Source organism: Equus quagga, unplaced genomic scaffold (assembly GCF_021613505.1).
Source record: "Equus quagga isolate Etosha38 unplaced genomic scaffold, UCLA_HA_Equagga_1.0 203_RagTag, whole genome shotgun sequence".
In the NCBI taxonomy this organism is placed as follows: Eukaryota; Metazoa; Chordata; class Mammalia; order Perissodactyla; family Equidae; genus Equus; species Equus quagga.
Window position 1 is genome coordinate 3,018,051 of NW_025798627.1, and position 15,569 is coordinate 3,033,619.

The following is a 15,569-nucleotide window of genomic DNA, read 5'->3' on the forward strand; positions in this document are numbered from 1 at the left end:
TTTTAAGGTTTCAAGTTACCAAAAACATATTGGAGGGGCTGGCCCGGAGGCACAGTGGTTAAGTTCACACGCTCCACTTCAGCGGCCCAGAGTTTGCAGGTTTGGATTCCAGGCACAGACCTAGCACCACTTGTTAAGCCATGCTGTGGCGGCATCCTACATAAAAATAGAGGAAGATTGGCACAGATGTTAGCTCAACGACAATCTTCCTCAAGCAAAAAGAGGAAAAATTGGCAACAGAGCTAATGCTCAGGGCCAATATTCCTCAAAAAAAAAGAGAAAAATTTGAAAACTATTTTTAAGTAGACATACCATAAAGCATAATTATTGTTGGAAAGTTTATACTTTTATCTTCCTTACATCTATTTAATTCACTTGTTCTTAACGATTATGTTTAGATTACACATGAAAATTTCATGAGATATTAAACAGCTAACCATTGTCTTATCTTTCTTGCTGACAAATTGTGTAACAGAGATAAATGAGCTTATTTGACTTTTAGTAAACCTAGGTAGAATAAGAGTTGTATGTTCACGTTATATTTAATGCTAATAACTTTGAAGACATACCTGTTTTAATGAAACCAACAAACTTAAATTAGTTTTTACTTACCGAAGATTAACCTAGATCATGTGAACTTGTAAAATATTTGCGTTAGTTTCTATATTTCTGAGAGTATACTTGATTTATATAAGTGCATAATTTTCTTTAAGCCAATTAAATAGAGCTCTTTACAAATTAATTTTAGCAGTACCATCCAGAGGTAGAAAAAAACACTTATCTATAACATACATACATAGACATATGTAAACATACAGACAGACATAGAAAGAGATCTTATAGCTTTTAAAATTTTAGCCATGAGACAGGTATGATAATGCAAAACTCGCTAGTTTTAAAAGAACAGTTGGATCCAAATTATGTTTCTGGTAAGAGAAATAAATTAAAGTTAGCAGCTCAGATAGCTTAAACTTTTTACTAATATTTGGGGAGAAGACTTTTAAGATTTTTCATCCCTCTAGATTTTAAAAAGCCTTTTCTTTTTTCTTTCTTCCTTGTGATAAGAATTATCTCCCTGAAGTTTGCATTTCAAAGAGATGGTTCTCAGTTCCTAGAGAGGATGAATAGAATATTTACACCTCAAAGGCACAGGGAAAGAATCCACGTTTCTCCAAGAAGAACTTTTTTTTCCTAAGTCCAGAATTTTTACAATACCTCTAAGCCTTTTGAGATGAATCAGGGAGGTTTGGGGGTTTGTAAAAAGGTTAGGTGGGCTTTTTCTGTTCTTGAAAGACTCAATTTTTAAGACAAGAACAGTTGATTCTAATTCCTCAAAGGAAGGAGTTGACTCGCCCATCCAACTACATTATCTTCAGTTTGCCTCCTTATGTAAAGGAGAGGATTAGTCCTTCAATTAAGATAGAAATCAAAAGATTCCTATGTTCTAGATTTAGAGCTGTTTGTCTTTGGAATGTCCCCTCCACCACCACCACTCCAGGTACATAATTTCATTTTCAATTAGGGGAAAAGGCCTGAAAAGAAGTTCCTATCAGGCTCTGAATATCAACTTCCAATTTGGCCAACTTCTGACCATAGAGCTTCTTTAAAAAAAAGAATAAAAAGTCTTTCAAATATCTTGTCAAGTTTCAGCTGGGACAAACAATAAATATTCCTGGCAATATTGAACAATCCCATGGATGCAAGAGGCATCCACAAAGATGGTACAAAAGATACTACCCTCCCAAGATCCAGAGTCACTCCCAAAAATAGCCAAAAGAAAGGACTTAGGACAAACAAGAAGACAATAGCTGTACGTGGAAGAGAAAAGGATCACTAACCAATGGGTATCTCAAAACCAAATTCACAATAGTCTGATTTTGGAAAGGAAGGGACAACATGAAATTTACCTTTCTCTCTCAACTGGGCACTACAGAGATCTGGGAGAGCCGACTCTGGTAGGAATTCTCACCCTTTGCCAGCTTCTGCTGGTTTTCCCAGGATCTCATCTGCAGGCTCCAGAATGAGTGGGGCTTAAAGTAAAGTGTAGCCCTGGTATCTATCAGAATTTGGCATGGTTTTTCCATTAATTTTAATTTTAGTTTCCCCTGGGCTGTTTAAAGGAATAACTGGTATCAGTTTACTGGAGAACACTGTGGAGTCCTTTCAACCCTGGGAGGGGCCATTATGGAGGCTCTCCTTTGAGGGTATTTATGGGGCATTTGAGTTGGTGCCAAAGGATTTACACAAAAGCTTCCGGGACAATCTTTTTTCCAGTATCCCAGCTGATTTCAAATGACCAACTTATCCTAGCACAAGAGTCTTGAATTTAGGTGGCAAGAACTCTAAGAGCTTTTAAGTGCTTGACCTGTGCGCATCAATTTTGCAGATTTGGCTCCCAGGATTCATATTAACAATAGATCTATTACTCCTTTCATGAGAAGATTTCTCTATAGTGGAGGACGCCCTAATGGCTTTTAATGGTCCACCTTGTGCCTATTTAGATTTTGAGGTGCCATTGGTCAAAACAGTTTGAATTTCTTGTCTTGATTTATTTCCCCAAGTCCCATAGTGGTTTATGTTCTGGACCTACCTTGAGGTCCCTGTTAGTCCTTTAGCTGCTGCCACCTGCTGTGGAACTGTCCTGGAACATTTCCAGGATCCCAGAACCTTTCTGGGAACTTTAATAAACCTCTTTCCTTTAAAAAATTTTGGATCAAGTTTGTTTGGATTAGAGAGCTCCACGCAAGGAAGCAGAGTTCAAATCTGAGCGTGACTTCCCACGGCGCGTGGTAACGATGAGAGGCATGGTGAACTCAAAGACTTCACTGGGCACATTGCCCATGTGTCTCGTCCCACAGGCCATTAGTAGTCAGTTTCAGATCCCATCCTTGTCACCAAAACTCTTAAAATGATTAAAGAAGACTATTTAAGTGACACAAACTTTATTTAACGCTTCATGAAGCAAGCAGTTCTCCGAACTCTTGAGAGTGGAGACTACCCACTTCATGATATATTAAATTAAGTTTATTTGTATGACCTAAATTGTCTTCCATAATCATTTTACCAGAATATAGACCACAGATATTTGCATCAGGTTTTTTTAATGCGTTGGATTGTTAAATATATAGTGCATAGGAAGATGGAGTAGGAGGGAATATAATTTTTTAAAGAGAGAGATTTTAAAATTTAAATTCAATTTTCATTTTAGAATAAATGACCATGAGAATTGTGCATCATTGCTACTTGGGGCCATAGATTCCAGTATTGTCAATTGTAGAGATGACAAAGGGAGGTAAGTGATCCTAAGATGGCATGCTTCTTGTCTTGATGAATCTTCTTGTCTTGATGAACCACTCAGCTTTGCTTTGTGGTTGCAGAGTAGCCATACATCTATTTTTTTTCAATTGAAAAAGTAGTATATAAGCATGGTTTTTAAAAATTAAATACAATAAAGGGTATATAATTAAATTACCCTCTTAACCCAGAAGCCCCAGCCTCTTCCACCGTGAAAGCCACTTTAAACTGTTCTTTCCAAATTTTTATATTCTCCCAAATATTTTCTATTCATGGCTACAAACATATATAAAAATATGTATGCTTATATTCTTTTTATGCAAACAGGAACATTCTATAGCAAAGTTCTGCTTTTAGTGTATGTTGGAGTCTTTCCATGCAAGAACATAGAGATTCACCATATTCTTCTTAAAGCGCATATTATTGCATTGAATGCATATACTATGATTTAATGAGCCTGCCTTATACTGAAGAACATTTAGGTTGTTTCCAATGTTTTGCTACTTCAAAGACTGATGCGTGAACAATCTAGCACATGTGTCTGTTCACATGACCAAATGCATCTAGGAGATAAAGCTCTAGAAGTGGAATCACTTGGTTAAGAGATTGACAGTTTTTAATTTTGATAAATAATACCAAATTGTCCTCCCAAGGAAATCAACTATCCACATTAGATGATGTGGGCTTGTTTTTTTAAATTTAAATATCCAATTACCTACAAATTTAAGGTTTAATTTTTCAAAGTATCTTTATCAAAGATGAGAGAGAAGTCACTGGAACTCAAGATTAAAGGGTCAGTAAAGATGCTAATTTCATTATCAGGGCCACCACTTACACCTCCCAAATCTAGGGGGTGCCATTCACATAGCTGACACTTCAGTGTCCACCCTGAGTGGACTTAAGAGTGGGTCTGATCATTATCTCTGTAAACTGGTAAGTTTTAAATCCCTAGGATGACACTATGAACATGTTTCTCGGGCATGTACAGAAAGAGAGCGTGTTACCTTTAAAGGAAAATAAAATCCTATTTGTTTTAAATTGTTAGGACACCGCTTCATGCTGCAGCTTTTGCTGATCACGTGGAGTGCTTGCAGCTTCTTCTGAGACACAACGCTCAAGTGAACGCAGCAGACAATTCAGGGAAAACAGCGCTGATGATGGCTGCTGAGAATGGGCAGGCAGGCGCTGTGGGTATGTGCTCGACTTGTGGCCTTCACATGTGTGCCTATCCAAAACTAAAGTTGTGTAAAGTTGAGATATCAGTTATTATCTTGGTATATACATGTAAAAAAGACCAACATTGTCTTTAAGCCACCTGATTCTACTTGCTAATTGACCTCAGTCCCCTGTTAACTTGATTAGTGGAGGACCTTGTCAAAGTGAGCCAAACTTTCTGCAGTGAAATCTTTCAACATTTAGAAACCAAATATAACAACAGAATCATTTACCTGAAAATAGCAAAACTGTAAAGACAATTCAAATTAATGCCTATAGCCTTTGCATTTGGATAGAATAAATAGGACAATAGATTGCTCCTTTTTCTTTAAAAACATTAAACATGATTATGTGAGCTGTACTAATTTAAATATGTTATTGTTTCTCTAGTGTCTTCCTCCTCAGCCTGCGTGTAATTAGCGTCTAGTCTAAGTAACTCTCTTTTGGCTTTTCCTGTAGATATTTTGGTGAACAGTGCCCAGGCTGATCTGACTGTGAAGGATAAGGACTTGAACACACCCTTACATTTGGCTAGTAGTAAAGTATGTAAATGAATTTGAAACAGTGTTACTTAGTGTTGTACTAATAATAATACCACTTAAATTCTGTCTGTCTGTCTCAGTTGTGTGTATCATGGCTCTTAATTAAGATATGCATTTTCCCAGGATGTTGTCAACTGAGTGGAATGGAAGGGGGAGAAGCGAAGGGCAGACCCACACGGGGCAATGAGGGTGTGCCTGTCATGGCATTGGCCACTTGCGTTCTTGCTCCAATCTGTCTTGGTGCTGCCACTGTATCTGTCTCCATGGTTGTAGTACCACATTTTGGTTTTAAACACAGGTTAGGACTTTAGTTATATGGCTTCGAAAATATATGCAGTTCCACTTGTTTTCATTTTGTTCCATTTGAAGACATTGTAATAACACAGTCAAAAAATACTCTTCTATGAGGCAAATGTGTTCATGTGCACTTCCACCCTCTCCCTTTTTTTCCTGGTGCATGGTTCAATGCAAAGAATGTGTGGGGTTTTTTAATAGCATTGTGTTCACATGTAGCTCAGTGTTCCTGCTTCCATAAAGGATAAATGATATGTGTAAAAATATATGATTTTACAAAAGTGGGATCACACTATTTTATAACCTGCTTTTGTTACCGAATCATATACTATGAATATCTTTCTTGTAGACATCCTATTTTATAGTGTTTTAGAAGATGTGCACCATTCCACCTTAGGAATGTGCCATCCTTTATTCAACCTATCCCCTGTTTTTAGACATTTGCTTGTTTTCACATATATGCTACTATAAATAATGCTAATTGTAGAGAAATCTCTATTTTAAGAATCTTTACTCATTCCTTTAAAATAAATTCCTAAATGTGAAATTATTGAGTCTAAGGCAATGATCATTTTTAAGACCACATCTCCCCCTAATAAGGTCACAGCTGGTTACACTCTACCAGCAGTGTATCAGAATCAAAACTCCATGGACACTTCTAAAATCGTATTTAAGGGTCTTCCTTATAAAGCGTTAAGTATGATGCCACTTGATACCGGTGATGGTGGGTGGTTTATCTCAACATAGTTATAGTATTAAAGGTGTTATGAATACCCAGTGGTACCGGACGTCTCAGCTGTTCCTTTCTTTGGTTGCCTTTTCTCACTTCATGCTCTGGGAAGCCCATGGAAACCACAAAAAGTGCTCAGTTTCATGAAGTTCATTTCAAGGTGTAGTGTTTTTGTGAGTATATGTGCAGTGCTTTTCAAACTTTATTGTGCAAATAAATCACTTGAGGCTCTTGTTAAAATGCAGATTCTAATTTAGTAGGTCTGTGGTGGGGCTCAGATTCAACATTTCTAACTCCCAGGTGATGCTGCTCTTCTGCGGGCTATACTTTGAGTAGCAAGGATTTAGGAAGCCATGACTCCTTAATAGGGCCTAGGCCTGAAATCTTGAAAGGGTCTCTGATTGATCAATTGATTTTTTTTTTAAAGATCGGCACCTGAGCTAACATCTGTTGCCAATCTTCTTTTTTTTCCTTCCTCTTCTTGCCAAAGCCCCCCAGTACATAGTTGTATATTTTAGTTGTGTGTCCTTCTAGTTGTGGCATGTGGGATGCCGCCTCAGTGTGGCCTGATGAGCGGTGCAGTGTCCACACCCAGGATCCAAACCAGTAAAACCCTGGGCCGCCAAAGGGGAGCGTGTGAACTTAACCACTCAGCCACGGGGCCAGCCCCTCAATTGATTTTTGAAAAGTTATCAATCATCTGTTGTCATAAGATATAGAGAGATTTCCCCCCAGAAGGGGGAGGAAGAAATGAATGAGCTTTCATGAAAAAGAGTCTCTGCATAGTGTAAGGCGGTAAACAACTGTGAGTGATACAGGTACGAGGTGTGATGGGAATCCCAAGGAGAGATGGATCACCGAAGTGCTGTTTGAAGGTTTGAGGAAGGACATGGGACTTGACTTATGTTTAGAAAGTAATGTTGAAGGATTTAAGGGTTTAAGAATCTTTGAGAATCTGGGGCCCTTTAACTATTTGCTTTTTGCAAGAAAAAAGAATTACTCAGAAAATAACCTTATAAAATGTTTTTAGGCAGAGGATATTCATTTTAAATTTAAAGCATAATGAAGTGACTTTTCTGAAACTGTTGTGTCTCTGTCCTATGTTTCTTATCATTATTTTTCTTTATTAGGGTCATGAAAAATGTGCCTTGTTAATACTTGACAAGATACAAGATGAGAGCCTTATTAATGCAAAAAATAATGCACTGCAGACGTAAGTGTGGCTCCTGAAGTTTGACTCAGACCCAGATTCATAGTCATTTATTCAAAAAACATTCAGAGCTTGCTGTGTGCCAGGCTAGAGCTGGGGAATGTAGTGGTGAAAGGCACAACCTGGCTTCTCCTTCATGAAGCTGACAGTCACACAAATGCTGACCATGCTAGGCATTTCTAGTTAGAATGTTTATTTTGATATGCCTTCATAGAAATTTGTGAAGCCTGTGTTTTTCTTTGCTGGTATTCCTATGGTAATATTAAAAATTTAGTGGGCTGTTAGAAAATCTTACGAGATGACATATTTGGGGAAACTATTTGTATGAATGTATTAGCATTATGTATTCTTACTGGAAAATGACAGTTTTATAAATCAGGTTCCCAGAATATATTTGAAGAGTTTCTATGCTATTTGTCTTAATTATATTTTAATATAATTCAGTGTAATCCTCAGCGTGAAAGACCTAAAAGCTACTTCATTTTCCATTTTAGGAAATTACTTACACATTTGTTTTAAGGGCAAAAGAATATTAAGATTTCTTTTTCATTAAGATTCTGAAGTAATGTATAAGCAGAAGAGACTGGGTTTGACATTCTTCTTTAACGAATTCTAAATTCAATAGAATATTATTCAGTGCATTTAGTAATAATAAAGGTTTGAGATTACATATATCAGTATTATTAATACCACTTCTATTGATGAACTGTGTGAAACAGTGATTCAAATGCTGGAGTATTTGAAAGCAAGGGGTAAAGAACCTTCTAGAAAACACACCAGAGCTTGAGTTCTTCCTCCGGCTTCCTATTTACTGTCAGTGAGGTTTTTGAGATGCAGACTATTTGTAATATCTGCAGAGAAATCTGGGCCAACACAGGAGAACAGTTGCATCATTGGCATCTGGAAAAGATCTGGTCAACAAATATCTTTTTTTAAAGTAAAAAGATTCATGTACCATTTATAGGTTCTTAAGTACTTTCTTCCTTTTAGCAACGCAAAATGACACACTCTCACACAAATAGGAATCACAAGTGACGCTTGCTGTTGTCCTTTCTCAGCCCCCTGCACGTTGCTGCCCGCAACGGCTTGAAGGTGGTGGTTGAAGAATTGCTGGCAAAAGGGGCCTGTGTCCTCGCCGTGGATGAAAATGGTAAGTGGAAAAATTGAACAGTCCCAGCAGGTGCCTTCCACATGCTGTGAAGCCAGAGGAAAATGAGAAAGATAGGCGCTAGTTAAAAAGGTAGTAAGGATTCTCTCCCCTATGGAAGTTCCCCGTGTGTGAGAAATCAAACAAGATGCTTTGTTCTGTCTGTCTTCACAAAACACACAGTCCACCTGTAGCCCACCGGTGCCTTCCATTTTGCATGTAATGTCAGCAGCTGGTCTCTAACTCCTCAGCTTGGTGGTTAAAATATTTTAAACACACTAAAAAGCTTTCAACTTGGCATTCGCAATTCTAACTGCATACGCTGAAGAGTTAGGGATCACACATCATTAGTGCATGCTCCAGGGCTCAAAGAAAAGCCTAGGTCTACGTATTTCAGTTCATTCTGAGATCAAACCTTTTTTTTTTTTAAGAACAGATCAGAACTCATATTCCTAGTATGGATATTTAGGGAACATGAGTAAACATTTTTAATTAACATCTAGGCTTGAAAGCTTCTCTTGATCTATATAATGTGCCTTTTCTAAGTGAACTAACTCTTAACAGAAGCTTTCTACTCTGCTTCCTAAGAAATTTTGATAGTTAATGAACACTAGAATTGTATGAAACTACCATTTTAAGCACAATGCCTATTAACCTTGGGGAGCAAAAGAGGAACTTCTGGATATTTATGAGTTAAGTAATTTTTTAAAACGTGGCATTAATTTTGGCATTTAATTAAAGTATTATAATAAAATGTATTAACATAACTCAATTAACTGCTTATTACAGGTATTGGAATTAGCAGCTCATGCCTATTTCTCGGAAGTAAGCAGCCACATGACATCAGTAGCTAACTCCTATTAGTTTTGGTTTTGCAGCCCCATTTATCCTGGCATGTACCCTGCTCTGTCCCCGACCTGACTCATCTAGGAGGCACAGAAAGTTCTTTCTCCGTCTTCTTTCTTCCTGCCTTACCTTCCCATGCCCTCTGATCACCACTATGTAGGTCTTAGGCATACAGAGGCCCACAATTTTTCTCCAAAATGATCAAAGAGACCAGAATAAATTAGTTTTGCCTCTCTCCTGTATAAGTCTGCTGCATCTGAGGCTTGTCCAGCCCATGGTGACCTTAGGAACAAGAGCCCTGGGCCATGGAACTGTGGCCTGTCTCAGAGCTTAGCTGCACCCCAAGGCCTGCAAATATTTGGGGCCATTTTGTACAGCATACAATCCCAATGCCTTTACTCATCACCGACCTCTGTGGAATGGAGTGTTAAGCTCTCTGTCCATTCTTGTTGGTTTTCAAACCAGAGAGAGGAATAATCTGTTAAGGGGGGCAGGACGAGGGTCAGGTGCTAATAAACAAAACAACAAAAAGTAAAGGTTTTTTGAGCCAGTTCCTCTGAATAAATGAGTGAGTGGGAGTAGGAACTGTGGTCAGCAGAGAGGACAGCTAACCCTTTCAGGCCAGTAGAACAAAAGGTGGATACGGATAACAATTAAATGAAAGAATGTACCTACCTCCCATGGCAGGTACTCTATGCGTTGAGATAGCATTCTTTTCTGGACTGGACCCATCAAGTCTAAATGAGAGAGAATGACACAGCTCTACGGCAAACATAGCAATTTTCTCACATCTGTTCCATTGAGGACTGGGGACTTTGGTTGGTGGTGTTGCTATTTTTTTTTAAATTCTGTTTCCTTTAAATGGGAGTACATTTTTAATTACAAACAGCCAGTGCCTTCCTGTGTCTGATCTGCTCACATGATTCCATTTTTCTAGAGCAAGTTAATTGGTGTATACTTTCTATAAAGTACATATAAAGTGACAAAACTGCCTGACTCACTTTTACAGACATCTGGTTTTCTGTGTCTTTTCTAATCGGACACACGATTACCTGCAATGGAAAGTCCTTGTTCTCAGAATGAGAGTGCCCTGGCCCCAGCCCCAAGTGCACCACGTGCCTGTGCTCTCAACTGGAAACACCTTCCTGGTTGTCCTGTTGCTGTTTGTTGTGGAATTGTGTCCCACCCCCAGCCCCTCGTGTCTCTGTTCACTAGATGAAGACTGGAATCCTGCCTAACTTCGGACAATATAGTGCTTGTTGTTGTCATGTAAGCTGAACAAAACCCAAAACCCCTCCATAAAATGTCTCCCCCCCCAACCCCTCCAGCGTCACCCCCAGCATGACTTGTGGAAGTAACTCTTCCTTTTGCCTGGCATGATTTCTAACTCGACATACATCTCCGCGTGTGAGGTCGTAGGAGATGTACTGTGGAATGCTCACCCGCCTCTGGATTTCCTGGACTAACCACTGCCTTGTCTGCATTTACGCCCAGGTCATACCCCGGCCCTGGCTTGCGCTCCTAACAAAGACGTGGCTGACTGCCTGGCCCTCATTTTGGCTACCATGACTTTATCTCCTTCCAGTGCAATGACGGCTGTCAACTTCGTTTGTTTTAAAAAAGACAATTTGAGCAGGACGACCCTCTCCAATCTGGGTAGCATGGTTAGCCTCTGCAGTAACAACGTAGGCTCGGAGGATGGGTACAATGAAAATGATTCTGATTCCGAAACGTTTTGACTTTGGACTGTAGAAGCTTTTCCTTGTTCAACCATGTTGGAGGAAGGGAAAGAAACTTGAATTCCAGGTTGATGTTGTATTCAAGTATTATTATGGGCCCAGGCTTCCTCTAGAAGCCAGTAGAGAAGGAATTAATCAAACTGAAGGAGGGCAGCTAGGCTGGAGGGCAGAGCACTCACACAGACGGGCCCCGATTTTGATTTGTTTCATGTTTTCCTTAGATCTAAGATGCTCCTGTGAAAGTCTACCTCTCACTTTAAGTAAAGAATAAAAAATGCATTTAACTCTTTCTCTTTGGGGATAATGCACCGAGAGGGAGCTATTCTCTATAGATATTTTTTTCATGTACTCACTTGGCAGTGAGTTCTCAGAAGTATATCAGTGTGACATTCCTGTCCCCCCAGCGGGGGACGGGTGGATAGGGAATGCCGCAAAGCTCTTCTCACTTTGATGTTTACCTCCTCACTAGAAGCCAAAGGTAAAGAGGTGTTCATCTTGAGAAATAATGCCTGTAATAATCTTTTTAAGGGAGTCCAATTATTCATATCCTCTCTATAGTAAGCACTTAAATATCCAGAACTTCTTTCTGAGGATTTTTGTTAAAGGTGCCAGATGAAGAGAAAAATTCATTGAAAATGGAACTTGTTTTTTTCATTTAACACACATATGGCACCCAGTGCTCCCCATAACAAACCTGTGACTAATTTTCACCCGAGTGATTGAGTCCAAATCTAATAACATTTCAGATGAAAATTATATTGCACCAAGAGTTTGAGACCTGTGCAAATTTACTATGAAACTACCCTTTATTAATTCGTTCTTAAATCAAAGTACTAACGTTTAACAACATCAGAACCATCAGCATTGTTTATCAATAGTAAAATGTTAAATGAGCTTCTCAGTCAAGGTCATGCCAAGTGAGTCAAAGTGTGACTGCCAAAGGGAAGAAGGAAAGTGAAAGCAGGAGGTAGAAATGGGTGACATGGAAATTAAAGCCAATTGACGGTTGCTTGATGATGAAATCAACATGGTGAATACTGTGTCTGCTCCCTCTGCCAAAGCTTCTAGGTCAAATGGACCCCGTTCTGCACCTGGAATAGCTGTGCAAAAAGAAGAATGAGACTCTCTAAAAATTATGCACATATACACGCACACATATATGTATATATATGTCTGTCGTTCATCAACCAGCTATACATGAGGACCAAAATGCTTCAGTCTAAAATGGAAGATTCAAATGGTTTTCCTTCAAAATGGAAGTGAAAACTGAAGTAGCTTTTCTATGGAGTTAAAATGTAATCTTTTGCGTAACAGTCTTTGTTGTATTTTATATTTCTGATGACACAGATTTCTAGTTGATGGCTTAACATTTGTAACTGATGATGTGTTGACCACGGCTTATTTTTTTGCCAAACTAGAGAAAATGTTCATATACTTTTGATGTAAATGTGTTTCTATTTATTTGAAATGAAACAAATGCTGAGGAAACATCCATTGTTTGTTCTCTATTTTAATTGCTATGTGTCTTACTTGGAATAACAAAAAAGCAGAAAAATACACAGGACCCTGCCTGGGCTGGCCAGCAGTCCTGGGGCCAAGCCCAGCGTATCCACTGCTAAGGTTCCAGCCAACCCTCAAGCTCTTCAGATACGTTGGAGTGAGGTACAACACCCATCCATCGGTGAGCCCCAGGCTGTAGCCACCTTAGAGCTTCGAGGACACTGCAGTACTTACGCTCTTGTGCAAGATGAAAACTGAAGTGGATCATGTGCACAAAGGTGGCCCAAAGAAAGATACAGAAATTATTCTAAATCCACTGAAAGTCTCACATGGTCTCGGTAACCCAATGGGAAACTATGCCTGTGTGTGGGCACCTATACCAAGAGGAGAAATAAAAATCACCAGCTCAAGTGCTATTTTCCACTTTAGGGAGAGACAAGAAAGAAACAGGTTGCTTTAGGGCAGTTTTCTCTGACGTTTTATAAGCAGTTCTGTTTTCCTCCTGGAAATTGCTATTTTATAGTGTGAGATTTTTAAAACAGTGTTCTATCATATCTGGATCAAATGCAGATACAGTATTAGATTTTTCATTTAACTGTAAAAGACTTTAATCTTACTCTTTTAATATCCTGGATGTAACTAAAAACTCATGTTGGGTTCTTCACAAATGAGAACTTGTTCAAAGGACTTATAGAATCGGTATTAATTTCACTGAAAATTTTTGACACTGCTACCGTTGTTTTTTTAATTCTTGGCATTGTGTTCCTCTCCTTCCTCTGTCCTTTTTGTTTAGAGACAGTGAATTTTTTAAAAGTAGATAAATTGCTGATGAGCAATAATGACCTTATCTTTACCAAAACACTGAAAATTAGGGAGATCCAGTGCTGAAGAAGCATGGGATACTGCGTGTCTTTTTCTAGAAGTGAATGGAAATCTTGCTCAGTTGGCGTTTAAAGCAGCAAATGAAATGCCTGCTTTAATGGTAAAGCAGTGCTAACATTTCTCCTGTAGAGTAGCACAGAGAATAAGGAATGTGGCAGCAAAGCAGTGACGCCGGGTGACATTGTCTCCATGGAGCTGCGATTTGATTCCCCCCGCCCCACCCCGCTGTCTTACTGATAGAAAGGAGGAGGACAAAGGAACAAAATGAAACCATGCCCACTAGAGAACCGTTCATTGAATCCAACTCTCTCGCTCTCTCGCTCTCCTGCTCTCCTTCTATTTCTCCCTACCCCCAAGACCAAATTTTTTCCTTTAAGAAATGACTTTAAAAACTATGAGTTCTGTGTTTTTCAAGTACATCTCTTAGAAGTAAAACTAGATTGGCAACTTGGCTTTCTAAGAAAGAAAACAGAAAAAATTGTGCTTTTCATTGAGTCTTGTTGTTTAGTGCTTTTACCAAAATGTGTTATTTTTAGATTGTCTTTTAATCACAGCCACAGGGATCATGTTTCATCCACTTACCTGTGCTCTGTGTCTGCCGATCCTCGGTAAATACATCACTATCTCCAAATTGCCTAAAATCTGCTATGATTCTACAGTAAATAGCTCAGGGGACTTCTATTTATCACTACTAAAAGGGCACCATAGTATGTTTTGGTACTTTAGGCAGCAAACAGCTGCTTGATTTCTTCTCTTGTTATGAAGCTAGAACAAGAACATCGAGTGGATTTGCTGCACTAGTCATTCTCTGTACTGTTGAGCAACTTGGTTTGCTGATCTGTTGCGTTGGTTGAAGAACTCATCCCTTTTTTGTCTTGTGATATGAAGTTAGAGTGCCTTTTTATATTTGTATATTCTGAAGACGTTCTGTGAAATGTTTTGTATTTTTTTCATTTGAGTGTTATCAGAGCAATATAATACCAGTGACTTTTCATTTCGGCCTTTCTTTGAATGTATAAAGTGTCTTTTTTCCTATTTCCCCTCTTACCTGCTTTGAAATGAAAATGAAAATGCTGAAGTTTTTTATAGGAATTATGTTTGATATTGCAGTGCTAAAATGCTTTCTTCTTACCAAACTGTAAACCATAGGTCAGTGTTATAGGGGAAAAGCGTTTTAAGATAGTGACAATCTGAGTGTGTGTATAAAATGTAATTCTGTGCGTTTCTTATGCAGTGATCTAAAAATTCAATGCAAATATCATTTCTTTGGTAGTTTTGTCTGCGTATTTTATGCTTTAGCATGTGCAATATATCTTTGCGAAGCACGATGATACAAATCCGGTGCCAGTGTTATATTTTGCATAACATATTTGTAACAGCATAAAGTATTGTTTGATGATTTCAGTGGGATTTTGTCTGTAATGTTTTCTTATGTAAATTGGAGTTGAATGACTCTGGTAAATGTCCTGACTGTAAAAATGAGGAAAATGATTTTTAGTTCAGTGAGTGACTTTGAACCAATCTGAATCTTCTCAAGCACAGTTTAATACTTTTTCAACTACTGAATGCTAATAACGTAATGAAGTGCATAACTGTAATATGCTACGGAAGTGCATTCAGATGGTTATTTTTACAAATAAAAACGGTACAAATATTGTTGCAATTTGTGTTGCCTTTAATTTTTCCAATTTATGCTAATTTTACCAATTATTCTGCTAATTTAAATCTTCATCTCCCGCCAAACCCAAATTAACCTTAAATTTTGAAAATATATAATCAAGATAGAAACGTATCTCCAGATTTGCTGTTTCTGTTTGTATCATCGCAATTAGAGAAAAAATTTCAAACTTGTATGTTTGTGTTTATTATAGTTATACCTCCAACTTTCTCCATGAAGGATTTGGACTGGCTTGCAACAAAACACATGATAAACTACAGGTAGAAAAATTAGGACAGGAAAAAGAATACAAAAAAAAATATGGGAACCATAAAATTTAACACAGTGACTGTGACTGAACTTGAGTTTGCTCTAAGCTTCCTTGCAGCCAAAGTAAGAGGGGAAATGCGACTAACTGTATAAATCCCATATATCTGAAGGAGGAAGCCGGCTAGGGCCTCAAAACGGTGAAATCAGCCATGCTTATCTTTGTTGCTGCCCCCACTACCCTTC

At 38.4% G+C, this 15,569-nt stretch overlaps 1 protein-coding gene across 8 annotated transcripts in view; it reads left to right on the forward strand.

Annotated features, from left to right (window-relative positions):
• Window positions 1-14,988, forward strand: part of LOC124233492 (serine/threonine-protein phosphatase 6 regulatory ankyrin repeat subunit B) — a 291,043-nt gene extending 276,055 nt beyond the window's left edge. For 3 of the 8 annotated variants that reach the window (XM_046650625.1, XM_046650626.1, XM_046650632.1), the window contains 6 exons: window positions 3,209-3,292; window positions 4,340-4,485; window positions 4,969-5,051; window positions 7,206-7,288; window positions 8,344-8,435; window positions 10,773-11,786. In XM_046650625.1, coding sequence (XP_046506581.1) covers window positions 3,209-3,292; window positions 4,340-4,485; window positions 4,969-5,051; window positions 7,206-7,288; window positions 8,344-8,435; window positions 10,773-11,017 — 733 coding nt within the window. In that variant the 3' untranslated portion in view covers window positions 11,018-11,786. Of the gene's footprint in view, window positions 1-3,208; window positions 3,293-4,339; window positions 4,486-4,968; window positions 5,052-7,205; window positions 7,289-8,343; window positions 8,436-9,221; window positions 11,787-12,078 lie in introns of those variants that run through there. The other 5 variants (XM_046650630.1, XM_046650631.1, XM_046650628.1 and 2 more) reach the window with 3 other exon arrangements.
• Window positions 14,989-15,569: the final 581 nt, after the last annotated feature.